General features: G+C 44.6%; 1 protein-coding gene across 1 annotated transcript in view; it reads right to left on the reverse strand.

Moving 5' to 3' along the window:
• The window catches only part of ABCA4 (ATP binding cassette subfamily A member 4), a 123591-nt gene that overhangs the window by 83430 nt on the left and 20451 nt on the right, over window positions 1-19710 (reverse strand). Inside the window, exons 7-11 of the mRNA XM_004752571.3 lie at window positions 7371-7460; window positions 4405-4645; window positions 3277-3416; window positions 2511-2627; window positions 1666-1863 (exon numbers count right to left, since the gene is read on the reverse strand). Of these exons, the coding sequence (XP_004752628.2) occupies window positions 1666-1863; window positions 2511-2627; window positions 3277-3416; window positions 4405-4645; window positions 7371-7460 (786 nt within the window). The remainder of the gene's footprint in view (window positions 1-1665; window positions 1864-2510; window positions 2628-3276; window positions 3417-4404; window positions 4646-7370; window positions 7461-19710) is intronic.

Below are 19710 nucleotides of genomic sequence, written 5' to 3' on the forward strand. Positions count from 1 at the left end.
TCTGCCGTGTTTGAAATGTAGGTGTGGTGGTAGTGTGGAGAAATGTCTGAGCCAACAGATCCTGGACCCTGGAACCCAAGGAGGAAGTCACTGGAACAGACTGACAGACAACAATGCTTCCAGAACTCAGAGAGCCTTAAAAGTAAGAGATGGAGATGAGACATGTTTAGGAGAGAGACAAACCTCAGTGTAATACTATGATTTATAATAAGACGTATGTATTTGTCTTTTTCTGTTTCTGGTGGTGCTCCCAAAACACTTTTAATTTCCTAAGCGATGAACAGCCTTAAGGTGTGCTTTAGTATGTTGATGAGGTGACTTTTGGACCTCACCTAAGGATGAGGACTGGTTGCTAGAGGAGCCAACTGTGTGGTTATAGGATTGGAGGGGAGAGGTGGGGAGTGGACTGGAAGCTGAGTTCAGTTACTAATGGCCATGATTTACTCAACCATGCCTAAGTAATGAAGTCTTCATGAAAACTCAAAGGCATGCGGTTTGGAGAACTTCCGGTTTGTGAACATGTGGAGATCTGGGAAGAGTGGTATTCCCAGAGAGGACACAGAAGCTCCACACCCTTTTCTCATCCCTTGCCCTACGTATCTCTCCCATTTGGCTGTTCCTGAGTTATATCATTTCATAATAAACCAGTGATCTAATGAGTAAAATGTTTGAGTCTTGTGAGCCACTCTAGCAAGTTAATTGAATCCAAGAAGGGGTCATGGGAACCTGCCTGCTAAATTTGTGAGCAGAAGTAGGGGGTGGGTGCCAGTGTCATGGGACTGAGCCCTTAACCTAGGGGCTCTGAAGCAATCTCCAGGTAGCATCAGCATTGAGTTGAACTACAGGACACACAGCTGTTGTTGAAGAATCTCTTGATGGTATGGGAAAAACCATCATGTTTTGGAACTGGTATATAACTGTCCTCATTGACCAGACATGAAAGAGGCAGTAGGGGGGTCAGAAGGGCAGGCTCTGAATTCAGGCACACCCAGATCTGGATGTATTCTGCTACACAGAACAGCTATGGAATGGGATCTTATTTAACCTCTTTAAGCCTCAGCTTCTGCATCTGTTAAAATAAGAAAGATAACAGCGCACACTTCATGGAGCTCTTGCAAGGATGAAATGAGCTACTGTGTACGAAAGCAGAGCCCAGAGCTTGGCACAAAGAAATCCTCAATAAATAATGCTGCTGTGTGGAAGGGGAGGAAGAAAGATAACTAAGGATGACCCCACAGTCTTTGACTTGATAATTTGGAATAAGGGCTGAGGACAGAGATCAGGGTAGGAAATGCTATAGGAAGACAGGTTCTATGAGAAGGAGAACACAAATCTATTTTGAGCTACACAGAGCATGCTACGCCTGTAAAAGCTGGAGGTGAGAGTTTCCAGCAAGGAGTGGGACCTGAGAACTTGCGGTTTCTGGCCAATGATGATGGAATCTATGGCAGACAAGAGAGGATGGAGGACAGACACAACTACTTCACAGGCTACAAGGGAGGGGGACCAGCCCAGGAGGAGTCAGGGAGCCACGGAGAGCCGGTCTGCAGAGATGTGGAAAGGATCTGTTTTACATGTGGATGAGCTATTAGGGAACAGGATCCACCTTGTTTGGGAGCTGTGAGAATTCTTGGTTCATTAGCAGAGGAAAAGGAGATGCCTCACCTCTAGGTATCTGCTAGCCAGACGCAGGGTGTGATCCGTGATGTTAAATACATCTTTCCAGTTGAGGTTGGCCACATCATTGGCCTGGTTCTCTCGAGGACCTCTATCCAGGAAGTTCAGCACGGCTTCTACAGTGATACCTTCCTCACCAAGCTGATTATTCAAAAAGGCTTTCACTGTTGGGTTCTCCAGAGTGTCCTTGGGAGGAAGCAAGACAGTTGTAGTATTTAGAAATACCACAGGATCTCTGGTCTTGTTTTCACGCCATTTGATAGACGTTAATCCTCCCTAAAAAGTGAGTGGGTTTTATACCATGATAAGGCATGCCTATCCATATCCCATTTCCCCTGAATACACAGTTCTCTCTAGAAGGAAAATGTAAATGTTGGGGCTGGGGAAGAAGGACAGGGAAAATGGTAATATAGGAAGCTTTCTTTCTTTCTTTCTTTCTTTCTTTCTTTCTTTCTTTTTTAATGTTTTTTTGTTTTTCTCTTTTAATTATCTCTGCTATATAGGACTCTAATCTCCTGGTTTTGCAAAGCTGGAAATGACAGCCTTCAGACATACTCAACTACTTTTGCAGTTACAGAGCTGGCCACCTGAGGAGATGTCCCTTTGAATCTGAGGCCCTCAAGTGAACTGAAAAGAGCAAGAAACTGCAGGAAGCCATTGATCAGTTTTTACATTTCCCCCAGAATTCAAAGAACATTTCCCACCCAAAGTCAGCATCTCCACTTGGTGCCTCCAGAACTAGCGCCTTAGGCCCCTGCTTATCAAACCCTTTACCGAGAAAAGGAAATTTATGGAACTTTCTTGGCTCTTCTCCTCCCCTCCCCCATCCGTACTCTGATCATGGTCATCTGTGTGCTCTTGTCAAAGAAGTACCAGATCTGGGGGCCTACTTCTTCCCAGGCTTTGACCAACTTCCTAAGGCGCTCCAGCTCTTCAAAAGTTGAGTTGGCCTAAAACCAGACAGAGACATATAGAGACAAGAACAGGGAGGAAAAATGTGAGAGAGCAGTTTTGATTGTGCCTTCCCTGCTCCTGTCACAAACCCTCAGTGTTTGGGAAAGTCTTTTCAAGGAGTGTCTTTACTTTCTAGTCTACTGATATTTCCCAGAACAATCTGCTGTTTCCTCACTTCTACACTGCCAGAATCTAGTTTCTTAATATCTCAGAGACACATGTAATACTGATGATGTCATTGTCCCAGAGCCTCATTTAAACTAGATTTGGACACCCTGTAAGGAAATGCTCTTTCTCCCTTCATGCCTTTGTCTCTTACAGACAGCCAAGTTTCAGAGAACTGTGAGCCCTTCCATTAGGGATAAAATTCAGGTGCTGGGGAAGAAAACCTCATCTTAGGTTTTGTAGAGAAGGGAGGGCCCAGGCAGGGACAAGGGCACAAAGCATTCCAAGGATGAATGCGGATGGGGGAGGAACCCAAGACTCCAGTAAGCACAACACAAACACACGGCTTGCTACCAGGAGCCTATGAGCCGTGAGCAGGAGCAGGCGCGAGTGCATGCGCTAGCACGCTCTCTCTCTCCCACTCTCTCATTCTTCCGGGAGGTCCAGGGTAAAAAAGGACAAGACCAGCTGGGACCTTACATTCTTCAGTATTCTGCGTGCTGCCGGAGAATCTGGAGTAAAGAGGATTTTTCCCATCAACAAAGGCTTTGCTGCCCTCCAGGCTATTTTGGTGAGAGGGTTTGACTCCAGACTCTGGATCAATGCATTACAAAAGGTCGCTGCCAGGAGAGAAGGGACAGATTTTGTAGAAACTCCCCTGTTGCTCAGAGCTAAACATAGTCATTAGTGTGTTTAAATCACATGTCTCATTCAACTCTATGCTGGAGGATTTGACAAATAACCTGAATTAACAGGCTGTACCCCACCAATAACAAGCTCATCATTAGTAAGTAACAAAATGCCACAGTGCATCTCAATAAGGGCCTCATCAGAGAAACAAAGAACAGGGCTTGCCCTGTGGTTTATTCTGCTTTAGAAGGAGGCTAAGAAGCCTGCCTGGGATTACTGCAAGGAGCGGATGCCATTCTCACATGAAAGGGACAAGAGGCCAAATAAGGCCTCCCCTTGGAACCTCAGCTTCAGCCTCGATAATTTCCCTTCACATAGCTGCTTAATTTCTTTGTCATGTGGGCTATCTGAGGGTCCAGCTACTTTCGGTGCGTGCCTTGCTGCCTCTTTTTAACTTTTAACTCAAAGTTCACCTAGTTGTATTCCTTTACCCCACAGAAGCCTCCCCTCCCCAAATAATAAAAGGTAGGAAAGATGGTTTGTCAAGGACTTACCATTTGGAACGTAACTCAGTAGAGCACACAGAGATTTTCACTGCACTGTTTGTAAAAACAGCCCACAGCCATGTTTACTCGCCAGGGTCCTGAGCTTTGCTTGCAACTCTGGGTTGTCTCCTCATTTATCTTTCTTCCCTTCCTCTAGAACTTAACCCTAGTTCAATCAGATCAGTGAGAAATGTCCCCTCTGTTCCCTTTCCAAGTGGGTCTCAGTTCTTTCCATGGCTCATATCCAGAATTCTTTATGAGCACTGCCCCTTTCCCACAAGGGGAAGTGGACTTTCTGGAAGTGGAATCCTCTCTGCTCAAGGCCCCTCAACAAGACCAATTTAACCCCAGGACTGGGTTTCCCTGGAAGTGTTAAACCATCAGCTTCACTCAGATCAGATGCCGTTTTATATATATGACCCAGAAAACTTACTTGTTCTTTTGTCATAAGAATAGATAGGATCCTTCCTTGTGGAGTCAATCCCTAGGAAGGCCTTATAGTTATTGTCTTCATACCAGTTGAAGGAGAACACTCGAGAGCCTCCTCCCTCTGGGTAGCCACATAAGAGATCAGACAGGACGCTCATCAGCTGTGTGAAGGTCTCTGGACCACCAGTCTGCATGAGAGGCCTGGCCACCCACAGCAAGTCTTGAACACTTGGTCGATGGATGAACTAGAGCAAGGCAAAGACTTCAGGTTATTTTAAGGCAGCTAGAATCATCATCACTCTGATGCCAGAGCTCCAAAGTATGGGGAGACCTCCACATATGCATTTGACTTCCACATTTTAAAAGAAAACACGCAAATTCTCAGTAGTTCTTAATCCAGCTGTGAAATAATCTATTGCCATCTATTCAGGGCCTAAAATGAGCCTAGAATGAACCTTAAATAAAATCAAAGAGTAAATCCCAACATATTTTAATATCTTCCTTCTAGTCGCCTTTATCTGAATTCCTTGGGAATGTGTCCTTGGACAAATGTAGGGAGTATTTCTTTATAAGCCAGTTCTTGGGTTCGGTTATCCCATCAAGATGGGAATACTGGCCAAAAAATGGGAAATAAAATGATGGAGGAATGGCTCTGCCCTAGAAAAGCAAGATCACAGCAAATTTCTTTGGCCAAGTCATTTAGAATTTAGTTTCTTATATTTAGAGAATTATCTTTTTATTAGCTTAATTTTACCAAATGTGAGTTCTTCCATTTCCTTGAAATGTGTGGTTTGTGGTTCCTCTGTGTGTGTGAGTGTGTGTTAAAATCCAAGCAAATACAGGACAGATGAAGTCTCCATTCTTGGAAGAACACTTTATTTTTTAATTTTAATTTTTTTAAAGATTTTATTTATTTATTTGATATATAGAGAGAGATCACAAGCAGGCAGAGCAGCAGGCAGAGAGAGAGGAGGAAGCAGGCTCCCCGCTGAGCAGAGAGCCCGATGCGGGGCTCAATCCCAGGACCCTGGGACCATGACCCGAGCAGAAGGCAGAGGCTTTAACCCACTGAGCCACCCGGGCGCCCCTTAATTTTAATTTTTTTAAAAAGATTTTATTTATTTATTGGAGAGAGAGAAACAGAGATAGCAAGAGAGTAGCAGCACCAGGGAGGAGGGGGAGAAGCAGGCCCCCCAAGGTAGGGTTTGATCCCAGGACCCTGGCATCTTGATCTGAGCCAAAAGCAGGTGCTTAACCAACTGAGCCACCCAGGCATCCTTGGAAGAACCCTTTAAATTCTGCACCAGACTAAGAAGAGGCTGGTAGTCTTCTCTCCATATGAGTACCCATGGCCCTTGCTGGACTCATCCTTTGAAGGCAGATCTGTAATGCTGAGAACTAAGCTGAGGACTGCCAGAGTCACCAGGGTCTCAGCGCCCACATGTCATCTGGCTTTCCTTTAGGGGAATATGCAAAATAAAAACAGTGCCGCTTTTATTCCTCAAACACGCTTACTAGTAATTTTCAAAGGCACTTGGGAATTTAAAAAAGCATTAGGGTTCAGTCAGGTGAGACTGAAAACAGTTCCCCTACTTCAATAAGTGATGTTTACCTGTCATCCCTTTCTTTGTCTACATGCCAACACTTGCCCTCTGAAACTCTTGGGTGCTGTGTAGGATCCACACTGTGAGTCATGTCTATAATCACAGTCTAGGCTTCAATAATAAACTTGGAATCTCAAATTGCTTCGACAACAGTAGGTCTTATGACAGTCTTGTAAGGGGTTATTATCATTATTATGTTGTTCATTTAAGCAAAGCACTTGGAGATGAAGGGGCTTTTCTGGGGTCAAATGGTCTAGTATCAGTTAATATAAACGGAGCCATCTGCTACAACCTAGTTCACAAATGCTTACACTTGCTATCTAGACAGGCAAGAAACATTTTGGAACTCCCACATAGACGGAGGAGTGTTGATATGCTTTGGGGACTTTTTTTCACATTCTCCATCATTTTCAACCCTATTATACTGATAAGAATTTCTTAAATGCTCATGAAGAAAAGAATGTTAAACGGAGACTCCCACTAGAGCAGGTGGCCATCAGTACAATGGGCCCTTCTCTAACTTCCCTGCACAGCAGCACTTACACTCTGCCCAGGCTGATCTTAGTTTTATGAACACAGATTCCACAACGTAATTTTCAAGATTGGCTAAGCCCAAATCAGCTGAGGATATTGGAGGGGAGAATGTTTGGGGAAATTTATGCTTCCCGCCTTTTGTCTCCCTTTCATAGTACACATCACTTAAAGATAATTGTTTCTTTCACATTACTCTTCCCCATTTGAGGGTATGTTTCACTAGGGAAGTGGCCATAGCGGCCTCTTCATCATTACGCCCCCAGCACCTCTCATGTATGAGTGGAGAATCAATTTCTATACAGGTAAAGGCTTGTGCAACCAGATGTTAATTGAAACATGCACATCCTTCACAAAACAACACAAAAATGTTGGGATTTGTGAGTGTGTGTGTGTGTGTGTGATGGGATGAGTCAATATATTTAAGACATTTTAAAATGATGCCTGTAAGCACCTTGTAAGTGAATGCTATTGCTCTTAGCAGTATAGATTTAGGTGGATTGTAAGAGAATAATAGGATGGACCACTTCAATACTGGAAAGACCTCGATTCAGTATAAGTCCACTGATACTCTGCCACACAAGACATGGTGGCATTTCTTCCTAGGCGTGAAGTCAGAAGGATGGTTCCTTTCCTTTTCCCTCCAACTCAGGAGAACAGATAATTTAGGATATGAACAGGTGCTTTGAAACTGCTAGACAGAAAGTTCAAATGTATTTCTCCTTGAACAGGTCTGAGGTACAATTAGATTGCTTGACATAGTAAGTGTGGTAAAATGGTGGAAAGATATTATCACTAGGTATTACATTATCATTAGTATCATTTGGCCACTTACCTCTTGAATTCTTGGCGACATATCAGAAAATATTCTTCCCCAGGATCTCAGATTGATACCTTGAGAACTGCTGTCTAAGAGTGTAGGAAGCTGTAATTGATAGGGGAAAAATATAAAATGTATGTGTGTGCATACATGTATTAAGTTATACATATACACATGGGTGCTATCTGATCTCCTGTATGCTTGAAAAAACATTACCTCCTTTTTTTTTTTTTTTTTTATCACAGGACCTCTTCTGCTAGATTGCTTTCAAAAACACTGTTTTATCTAGTTGAGAAAATTAAAGGCTCTTATTCCAAGTCTGATTCCAGGCTCAGCTCCCTGCTGAGCTAGTCAATCACAAATAATTTCACAGTGATATCAAATATGCCAAAGTGACTCTGATTGCTGCTTTAGCAACACCAAACATGCCTCCTGAAGGAAGGAAACCAATGCAGCTGCCGGACTGTAAAGGAAGGCCGTGTGCTGTGTGGTGAGGTGCCCATCTTGGCACCTTGGGCTCCGCAGACACACTCAGGCTTCCTCACCGTTCACATCTTTGCTCCGTTGAGGCTTTTTCAGGTAGATTGTGACTCTTCCTCTGTTCAACACTACTTTCTTATATGGAACATTTGGCTAGTTATATCATCTTTCTTTTGAAGCTGCTGCTGGCAGCTTTGAAGAGAGGTTTCTTGCAGATTATCCATAGACAGCAGTGTTCTGCTGACCCCAGGCCCTTGAGACAATACAGAACTATTCAAGCACGTCCCACCTACACAGGGAACGTGGAAGCCCACAAGTCTGCTGGTTGCAAACCTAAGCCCAGTGTGAACAACTTGTTTTCTGGAAACCAAGTTCAAGTCCTTAATGAATGACTTCGTTCTTGATAGTTTCAAAACTCATTGACTCACTGATCCTCCGTCTTTTAGGGCTGAATGCTAAGCTTTAAGATAGTGGTTTTCAAACTCAAGTGTGCATCTTGAGTATGTCTGCAAGGGCTCTGCATTTTTCACAAGATCGATGTGTAATTCTGACTCAAGGATTGTGGACCACAAGCCACAAGCCTCAGCTTTCTATTTGCCAGGGTGGTTCTCCTCGGTGATGGGTGGGCTTACCAGGTTGCAGCCCAGCTGAGAAGCAGGTGGAGTTAGGTTTTGAACAGTCCAGCCTCCCATTTCTAGCAGTGGTCCTGCCCTCCCTTCTCCCTGCTGTAGGGGTGGGGGGCCCTTGCAGTCTCTCTGGCCCTGATACTGAAGAATGAATATGGGAACACTTCATGGAACGTCAGCATTTCTGGTTCATTTCCTAACTGTTAAATGAAAGGCTTTGTTATGAGGGCCACAAAGCAGATGGGAGAATAATTTGCCAGAGGAAGTAGCAGCAAAACCACCCTTGCAACTACACCATTGAGAAGCATCTTCTCTACTTAACCTTCACACTGGCCCTAGACATTGGTCTTGCCAGGACTTCTTTTCAAACTCCTTGGAAATAGTTTCAGGGAAAGCTGGGCAAAGCACTTTAATTCCTGCTTTAATTCCATGAGAGGGTGGGGCTGAGAACACAGGTAGGGAGGAAGCCAGCAGGTAGAAATGTGTGCCAGTGGCAAGTTATCACCAACTCCTGTGATTCACCTCCTGACTACTCCAATAAGATCTAGTAGAGATGAAAGGAGATCTAAGAGATACAGCAATAAAATGCCATGTGTGGACTTTATTTTGATCTGAACAAATCAGCTGTAACAATCAGAGGAAAGTGAACATGACTGGGTATTAGATAATATTAAGAAATTATTGTTAATTTTGTTGGGTGTGATGGCAGAATTGTGGTTTTGTTAAAACACGCAAGTTTTACATAAGAAAGTATTTAAGGGTGAAAGAATATATTGTCTGTGATTTGCTTTAAAGGATTTTAGGGAGGGCCGCCTGGGTGGCTCAGTGGGTTAGAGCCTCTGCCTTCGGCTCAGGTCATGATCCCAGGGTCCTGCGATCGGGCCCCACGTCGGGCTCTCTGCTCGGTGGGGAGCCAGTTTCCTCCTCATTCTCTCTCTCTCTCTGCCTCCCTCTCTGCTTACTTGTGATTTCCATCAAATAAATAAATAAAATCTTTAAAAAAAAAAGATTTTAGGGAAAAAAGGTGAGGGGCATATTAAACAATAATGGCCAAATGTTGAAAACAGCTGACTGTGTGGTGGATCCATGGGAGTTCATTACATTATTGTCTCTTTTATACTTACATCTGTAATAGAAAAACTTAAAAATAAAAAAGAGGCTTTTTGCGTGCAAGAATAAATAGCTGAATGAATGAATACTAGATAAATACTCTCTCCTCTCTTTTTTCTCTTCCTTACTAGGACTGCTTTTGCTCATGCTCTCCTTGTCTCTCTCCCAGAACATTTTCATCAGAATACCATTCTTGCTGGCTCCTTGTCTCTAGATTTCTCCGTTCCAATGCACTCCCCACACTGTAGCCTGAGTTACCTAACAGACCAATCTAACCATGTCATCTCTCCTGCTCAGAGATCTGACATGGCTCCCTACTGCCTCCAGAAGAGAAGGTCAGTACCAGCACTGGGCATACATGGTTTCACCTCTAACCTTTTCTGTTGCTTCTCTTCCATCAGGCTGGACTTCCTTCTACATTTCCTAATACGTATGTCTATCTAATTTTGTTAATGGTGATAATGCCTGACTAAAAAATGACATTTCTCTGCCTCCATTGTACATGGGATGGTAACATGACAAAATCCTGACTAATAAGATATCAGGAGAAGTCACACACTGGGGATTTGGGGGAAGGCCTATTAAAGGAGGACCCTCTGCCTGCCGGGAACATTGATGTGCTGGAGGAGGTAGAGCAGACATCTCAGGATCACCAGATACCAACCACGTGCTAGGGACGGGTGATGGAAAAGAAGAGGAGCCTGGGTTCTTGAGAAAATCTGTGGAGCCTCCACACCACTCCTGAATGACCCACCACAGGACTTGGCTTTGGGAGGAATAGGAAAGTCACTCTTTTTCAGCATTCTGTTGTAGCCAATTATAGTTTCTAAATGACATAATTAACATTTGACAAATATGTACAGATTGTCCGCTGTGTGCCAGTGGCTGGGGGACATAGCAATGATGAAAACAAAGTTCTCCCTTTATAAAGTTAACCTTCAAGAGTCTCACCGATGTATCTTCAGCTTTCCCTTCACTGTTATCACATATATGTGCTCAAGATTCTCCCATGTGAAAAAAAGAATGACTCCTGATGCCTTATTCCCTGCAGCTGCAGTCTAGCTGCCTTCCTCCACCCTTTATTCCCACACTTCTTGGAAGAGCAGTCCATGGCAGTGACTTCAGTTTCTCACCAAAATCCCTGTCTTCCACACTCACAGCTCGATGGAGACACTTTAGCATTCCAGTTTCCTCCTAGTTTTTAAGTCTAATGGATGCTTTTGGTGCTTGTCTTTTCAGATCTCTCTGCTCTCAACACTTTTGATTATGTCCTTCCCACCCCTTCATGTCAGTGACTCTGCTCTTGTCTGGTTTGCTCTGATCCTTCTCAGCTTCTGTCTCCACCTTCTCCTTCAGCGCTGAGGTTCCTGAGGGGCTCCGTGGCCTTGCTCCTCTCACTCTGCATACTCTCCCTGGATAGTCTCAATCCCTTTATCACTTAATCTGCTACCTTTTTGGTGACTTCTAAATCTACCTCTAACCCCCTGTGTCAGCTGGACCTTTGCCTGGTCCAACTCACCCTAAACTGATCATGTCACCTTTCCCAAACTAGTTTCTGTCCTGTGCACCCTCTGCCGCTGTGGCATCACCTTCTCCCCTGTCACCAAAGCTAAAAGTCTGAAAGTCATCACTGATTCTTCCCCATCCCTATCCCCAGCCTGGAGACCTAGGAACTGATCCTGGATCTGGGTGTGGGGCAGGATGAGCCCCCTTTCTGCAAAGAGGGGAGCCAAGGGGTATCTGAAAAACTGGAGGAAGCTGGAATCAGGACTGGAGTCCCAAGAGCTGTGCAGAGAAAAAAATCACCAGATCCTACATAATGGGAAGGGACCTAAGAGGCATTAGAAACTCAGAGCATGGAAAATAAAGGCATGTCACATTCATGTGTCCAGAGAGATTGGACGTCAGTTAGTCACTGGCTCCAATTGCTTTTAATTACTTCCCTTTCTTTGTGAGTTTGTTGTCTGTTTTCCTCACATGGCGTTGAGCTGGAAATGATCCGTGACTGTGTTCTGACTAAGTGGGCATCTTCTCTCCAGCTCCTTTCCTTTACCTCCATAGCCTGTAGGCACATGCTGGTCTTAAAACTCTGCCCTGCATCAGATTCAACACACTGAAAAGCACCCGTGTCTCTGTCATATCTATAAATACTTATATCTACATATCAATATAGATAGGTTTCTGTGTATTTTTAAGGGCTTCTAATTTTGCTTTTGAAATTATTTGGCTTTGAGTAACTCATTTAATGAATGATCTGATTTCTCCGCAATCACTGTAAACACTTAGGAATGTTTGCAAAGTGGGAAAACCTGAACGATAAACTGGTTTTTTGAATTTCAAATTTTATGAACACTAAATTTAACAATAAAGTTGAACAATATTACCTTCCTAAAACATTCAATCCAATGTTTATTGATTTCAGTTTTAAAGATTTTCTTTGTATTTCAGAGCCATAATTTTTAAAATTTTCAGGTCTCAAACATTCTTGTAGGCCTCTGCAAAGCTACTACACCCATTACTTTAGAGCCAAATAAATAAAACCGCCAACTCACCCCATTCCACTTCATCCTCATCACCACCCCCAGAGGCCAGAGTCAACTCATCCGAAACTACCTCAGCTTCTCCAGAAAGCCTTCCTTCCCTCACTCCATGCTCTTCCTTGCCTTCCTACTCCTAGCCCCTACTAGAATTCTCAGTGCATCCACTTATCACTTTTGTATTGGTTTGCTATGACTTTCTGTCTTTCCACTCAATAAGCATAAAGATAGGTTTTATTTTGTTTTATGTCTTCAGGGCATGGTACAAAGTAGATGCTCAGTAAGTATGTTATATTAATTAATGAGTAACTTAACTAAAATCCTGTAGGAAAAAGACAGAGCCTATTGAGGTTTTAGGTCCCATGAGGTATGTCTCTATAGCCATGTGCTTGGTACCGTAGTTGCGATTCTTTTCCTGGCTTTTTCTGGTGGAGATAGTAAGTGATGAGGGTCTTGGATTCACATCTCTGTTACCACTTACATCTCAGAACAGTGCCTGGCCTGCCTAGGGACCCTTCCATATACATCTGGCCACCAACCATCTGACAGATGTTGCCATAAATTATAAAATAACTTTCCCAGGGCTCTCCTCTTCCGTTGGTTCCTTCCCCCATTATCTATTCAAATTCACATGGATTGTTCCTGCCAAAAGAACCAGAAGAAGCTCTAAGTTTATTTGAATGGAAATGCAAAAACATTTCTGGAAAAAAGGTCATAGACGAAAATGGCAAGTATCATCTCTCTCTCTCTTTCTCTCTCTCTCTCTCTCTCACACACACACACACACACACACACACACACATACCAGTGCTTCCTATGTCAATAAATTCTCTTGATTTCCTGAATAACAAGTAACCCTTCCATATCACAACTGGACTGAGCCCTGTCAACCCAATTTCAAGGTCTGATTAGGCCTCTGAAGAAAGACTGGATATCTAAGTAAGGCCATGGAAAGGGTGTGTCTCTATCATTTCCCATCAGCCATGGTTGGCCTTTGGGGACAGGGCAATTCCTGGGCCTTGATCTATACTCAAAGAAATGGACTGAAGGCTATAGCTGGCAATCAAGAAGATTCTGACTACACTAGATCTCCGTTTGGGTTCTCAAGGAACAAGAAATATATCTCTCCTATGAGACTATGTAATGTTTTTTACTTAGGGCAGAATGAAGCATATTAGCTACAAAAAAAAAAAAAATCTTGTTTGAGCAATATTTGATGATGCTCTAGACCCAATAGATTAATCAAACATATGCCATTCTGCCAGCACACAAAAGAATGTTTTGTGAGTTGAAATTGTTGTGTTTTACTTTCTCTGATTCAAAAAGACCATCCAGTAAACAGTATTATTTCTAAGCTGAGGATGTACCTAACACAAGGATAAATGGGTAGCTTTTGGTTAAAAGTGTGTGTACATGGATGACATGGCCGTTGGGAGCTGATGGAAGGATGAACTACTGTCTTAAAAGCACCCAAACCAAGTTGAAAATTAGACGACGCTGTGGACAGGCAGTACAGGCTTGCTGTGTTCAGTCCTAGGCCACTGCTACAGGAAATCCAGATTTATCCAGGAGGGAAGTTGTTGCTAGGCAACTAGGAGAATGTGGATTTGAAGTATGTTTGTTGCACCCTGACAGTTGTTAAGCATCAGATGAAAAGAGAGGAAGCCGGGCTTCAGTGGTGAGGGGGCAACCAGGAGGGGACACCCTTAGTACCAGGAAATGCGTCATGAATGGAGAATTCAGACTAAATCACTTGGATTGGGGGAAATGCCAAACTGTCTCTACCAGGAGAGGTCACAGAGACATGTCATCTCCCAGGACTGAAGGGGACAGAGCATCTGGATGAGGGGGTGGGCTCTGGAGTATGTGAACAGACAAGTGATGGGACTTTCTTTGGCTCAAAAGAAACTAGGCCTTTTTTTTCTCTGCTGTGACTTCAGTCTTGATATTTGTGGTTGATGAAAGCAGAACAGCGTTTGGAATCTAGGGGCAGCCAAAAGGTCAATGCATGAGACAGAACTCCTGCTAGTCTGAGAGGTCTGAGAAAGAAGAACATCCCACCTAAGTGTTTGAGAAGAACATTTCCGGGAGTGTAGCAATGACAAGGGAACAATGGGGCCTCTGCCAAGCGGCTGCATTCTTGCTTTGGTAAAAGCAAAAATGCTTTTTGTTTCCAAGTGCTTTTTCATCTCTTCTCTAATGTGAATTTCTGCTATCATCTTCTGAGATAGGTAGCGTAGCTCTTGCTAACTTGATTTTACAGAAGGGGAGTGTAGCAAGTAAAGCAAGTAAGCAAGGGTCACTTAAATGACAGCATGTTAGAGGCCAACCCAGAGCCAGAACCCAGTGTCCTGACCACCAGGTTTCTGTATACTCCAGCAGGCTGCCCAGCTGGTCCTCTCACCTTGGGGTCCCATGCTCACAGGGAGAAGCTGATTACTTCATAAGTGGAGTTAAGGGAGAATCTGTGGCTATCCTGAGCGAGGCACTTTAGGAAAGAGCATATATTAATGGTAGGCGGGAAAGAGATTTTAATACAAAAGTTCTTAGCTGGGGCCTGGCTTCAGAGGCTCCATGAGCCCCTATACTTTGTTTGTTTGTGTGAACTTATATTTCTTTAGAGAAAAGGTTTAGAGCTGTTATCAGATTCTCAAAGGTAATCCTAATTCATAAAAAGGTGAAGAAGTACTGTTCTGACCAACTATCAGAGACGAAATCCTTCTCAAAACCAGTTTACGCTGGAGAGAACCCCATCCACAGAACATTGGTTGTCAACCTTTTATCAGCTAAATAAAGGCCAAGACCCAGGAACCATTATGGAAACAGCAGCCTTCACAGGGGTCTTTTTGTGTCTGAAGTCATTTTCATTTTGCTTCTCCATATTTTTTCTTTTTAAATTCATAAAAACAACACCTAATCTATCATGAAATAAGCTGTGGCCTCCTGTGTGTCTGGAGCCCAGAAGAGATCAAAGCAGGCCAATGACAATCAGGCCCACATGCCTAAGGCCCATTTAATGTATATTAATATTTCTCTTTCCTATTTCCTTTTTATTTCTTCTTTACTGAAATTCATTTGCACAAGGAAGATTTTGATTAAAACAGACACAAAGTTTCATAGATATAAGCAGAATAAATACTAATGCTCTATATCAAATATACTTGTTGTGGGCTTCATAATTTTCAAAAAAACAAAAAAACCTATTTTTTTTTTAAAAGATTTTACTTATTTGACAGACAGAGATCACAAGTAGGCAGAGAGGCAGGCAGAGAGAGAGGAGGAAGCAGGCTCCATTCAGATCATGACCTGAGCCGAAGGCAGAGGCCCCAACCCACTGAGCCACACAGGAGTCCCAAAAAACCTATCTTCTGACTTAATTTTATTTTCCACTCAACAGCCCTGCTGCCCCCACCACCACCCCTCACCTCACACTGCTGGCACTGGGTATCACTCCTTTCCTTCTTCCCTTTCAAAACCCTCACACAGAAGTGGGAGAAAGTTGACAACCCAAAGATTCAGAATCAGAAGAGAGAGGAGATCATGAGGTTAAGCCATTAATGGGACCTCATTATAAATTCCTGGAGATGTGGGGCTTTTCCAGAGAATTATGACACGGCAATATTGTCCGAAAATTGAAATGGTTCAGTTGAATTTAACAAACTGCAATGAAAGATCCCGGAGAAGAGAACCCATGGCCAGCTCACCCTGGGCAGCAAGCAGTCCACCCACATTTATTCCGCAATTTAGGGAGCAGAGCCAAGAACAAAGCAGGACATTGAAAGTCACATGTAGTCAGCACCCCCAAGACTGGGTCCTGTGGCCCCTCCCAAATCCATGTTCAGCCACCCTACCGTCAAAGAGACACAGATGAAATGAAATCCGAAAAGTAAAAACTGCGACAGAACAGTGGTTGAGGGCAAGTAAAGAAAACTGAATCATGCCACACTGGAAGCGAAGGGGGGACACGGGGTGGGGGGGGCAAAATGCCTGTGAGGCCAAATTTCCTCTATCAACATCCACTGAGAAGGGGGAAGGGAGGGAAACTCAGATTTCCCAGCAGTGTGGCAGGTCTTGGCACAGCCTCCGTTCCCCTGCCGAACTTCCACAAATAAACGTTCAGAGCAGAAGGGACAGATTTGCTTCTCAGCAAGATTTCAAAGCTGTGCTCCAGAGTCAGAGAGAAAACAGGAAGGACCGCAGAGGGAAGAGGGGGAGGGGGAGGGGCCTTCGTGCCCTGGGCCAAATCAGATGGGAAGCGTCCCAACCCCTCACCCGAAACTGACATACCATTTTTACGAGGTGTGAAATGTTTCAGGTAGTGTTGGCTGGCATGATACATGATACCGATACCGTGGTGGGGGGTGGGGGTGGGGGGGCGCTGCCGGTTTTCCAGCTGGGGGCGTCAAGTCCGAGGGGACCACAGGTGGAGGCAAGCTCAGCCACGCCGACCAAGAGTGCCTACAGCTCCTCAGAGAAACAGCAGAGCACCTGACAGCCCACCTAGATACCCCCGCGCCCCCCACTCCACCCCCGCAGCCAGTGCGCGTGCGCGCCTGTGTGCCTGTGCGCGTGCCCCAGCAGGCACGCGCGTTGGGTGTGCGCGAGTGTATGTATGGGGACGGGTGGGGTGGAGTGAGGCCACGGGGACTGTGCTGGGATTATTTGAGGATGAGAACACTGGCTTCTGATCTCCATGGGTCCGAGGGAAAACACAGCTGGCCCCAGGTGGTGTTAACAGCCAAACCCTCCTCTGGGATCCCCTAAGCTCCGAGGGCCAGGTCTGGAGGTTGCACTCCCACCCACCTGGGACCCAGCTCCTTCCACAGCGGGACCCAGGGCCATCACCCCAGCTTACTGACATGGCCCCTCTTTGTTAATGAGCACTGCCTTGGCATTTAATAAAACCTTATTTGCACACTGGTATACATGCATATGAGAAACAAACAGTCCAGGAGAACAGAAGGCACCGCATTCCGCGGTACTGGAGCTAAGCGTGGCTGCCCGCCAACCAGCTGCAATAACAGTCTAGTCCAGAGAGGCCCCCCGCCCCTGGCCTCTAAGCTGCCGCTGCTTCCCCGATGTCCCTCTCAATGTCCCTCTCCCAGGGTCTGAGGATCTTCCGTGAGCCTTTCTGTGTGCCTCAGGGTTGTTCTGAAAATGCGGATAAGATGGATACAGGAGTGATAAAAGCAAAAATCCTGTCTTCATGCCTGTAGTTTCTCTTGGGTTTCCTTATTAGTAATTTTTATTAAAAAAAAAATGATTAGCCACTCTGTCCACTTGTCAAATGAAGAAACACATTTCAAGGGCACCAGAATGGGTGGCCGTCTTCTTTGCTTGTGCTCCATGGATTCTGTCTTGGTCTGGTCTTTCCCCACAGAAATGAGCCGGAGCAAAAAGAGGGTAGGTAGCAGTAGTCCTGCTGGGTTTTCCCTTCCAGGCTATCTCTGGGGCTACACACTACTTTTGTTAAGAGAATGGCAGGGAGGATTGGTCCACAGCACCTTGGTCTCATGGGTGATCAAATGAAAGTGCTTTGAGGTCTTGGTGGCATTTGGGGTATTATTATTTTGCTCGATATATGGAAACTGAGACTGTAAATCAACCTCCTATGCTCTAGATCAGTGATTCTCAACCTGGGAACCAAACTCCTATGTTCTAGGTCAGTGAATCCAACCCGGCTGGACATTAGAATGATCTGGGAAGCTTTTAAAAATGCTAAAGGCAGGGTGCCTGGGTGGCTCAGTGGGTTAAGCCTCTGCCTTCTGCTCAGGTCTTGATCCCAGGGTCCTGGGATCGAGCCCCACATCGGGCTCTCTGCTCAGCAGGAAGCCGCTTCCTCCTCTCTCTCTGCCTGCCTCTCTGCCTACTTGGGATCTCTGTCTGTCTAATAAATAAATAAAATCTTAAAAACCAACAACAACACTAAAGGCCCATGGAATCAAAATCTCTGGGGTTGGGGGACAGGCATTGGTAGTTTTTAAAAGCTCTTTAGGTGGTTCCGTGTGCAGCCAGGCTGGGAACCACTGCTCCAGCACCCAAACGTTATCGGTGTTTGGTGTTTCTAACACCAACTGCTATGACATGGCCTTTTTGCTTTTCTCAAGCTAAGAGTTCAGTGAAGGTGGTAGGGTCATGGTTGGAGCCTCAGCCTCAGCACAGTGCCTGGCCCCTTGAAGGTACCTGGGTCAGGTTTGAAGGCATGCACTCATGAACAGTGAGCAAGCACATGGACTGTGTCTCAGGTCAGTAAGGGCCACCGGCCGAAGTTCTCTGGTTCCTGAACTCTAGCAATTGTAGAAGGAAAGATTTTCTGGTCTTTCTTCTGTGATAAGCATTTTGAAGCCAGTGATCTGAGCTTGGTTCCAGCCCCTCATGGAAAGTTTTACCCAGGTCTCCCTTGATCCTGCTACAGCCAGAACTGTTCTCCCGGTATGGCCGGCTATACTCCAAGGCTACATTTTCTGGCACCAGCCGCTGAGGCACTTTAAAAAGAGATGCATAACTCTGCCTTTTTTCTATTGCCCAGGGGATTGCACGACCCTGGGTGCCCAGGGACATTAACACCTCTGCAAACACAGGTACTGGTCCTTGGCTTTGCTGCTGTTCAGCAGCCCAGCATAAAGGACCTTTATTACCGTACTCACACTTATGATTCTGAAAACAAACCAAGCAGTACGTATAAAATTGACTTCCTTTTGGAATTTTAGACAGAGACGTTTGAACCACAGGCCTTTTTATTCTCCCTGCATCTGGGGTCCTGGGCTCTCACGGGTGATGGCTTAGGTAAGTACTAACCCCTCTTGCCATGCTGGAGACCCACCCTGATGAACTGGGAACGTTGTGGAGGAATGTTCCAAAGGCAAGTCACGTTTTGAAGGGAATCAAGTGTGGACTCTGCCAGAAACTGAGGGGTCTTGTTTTATTTTTGTTGTTGTTTTTAAAAGCCTTCAACTTTCTTTTTAAGATGAGCTGAGAGTGGGTTTTCTGGGACTTGAGAGAGCAACCATAAAACGGCAAAACACAAATTCCTGAACCAAGTTCTCATGATTGGCATACCCTATAACAGTTTCAGAAATTAAAATGGCACAAGAAAAAAAAATTGGATCCTAGAAACATTTTATAATTATAGAAACAATATGTATATTTTTACATGTCATTTTCTCTGAAGAATTTTAGTTTTGAGTGTTTCTGAAAACATGGCCTACAATGACCTCCATTGGAACCACCTAAGGTTAACAGGGCAGATGCCGGGCCCAGCCCAGACCTTCTGAATCAGTCTCCAGAGATGGCAATTTGCAATTTGCATCTTTTACCAGCTTCTCTCGTGATGCTCATACACTCGAAGCGTAAGAACTGCTATTGTTCACCTCCTTTTTATAATTCCTTCTCATCCTTCTAGCAAAAGAGGAAGTATTATCAGGTCCCAAGAAGTGTATCTAGGATGCAGTTCTAGAACACGGGGTTGAACTAGATGAGGGCATTCCAACTTTTTGAAACTATGGAATTTTCTGTTATTTTTTTCTACCCGGAAACAGCAACCTCTGTGGTCAAGACCAGACCCAGAGTGTGACGCTCTGATGTATTGAAATTTATTTAATG

This window comes from Mustela putorius, unplaced genomic scaffold (assembly GCF_011764305.1).
Source record: "Mustela putorius furo isolate JIRA1106 unplaced genomic scaffold, ASM1176430v1.1 tig00003853_pilon_pilon_pilon, whole genome shotgun sequence".
In the NCBI taxonomy this organism is placed as follows: Eukaryota; Metazoa; Chordata; class Mammalia; order Carnivora; family Mustelidae; genus Mustela; species Mustela putorius.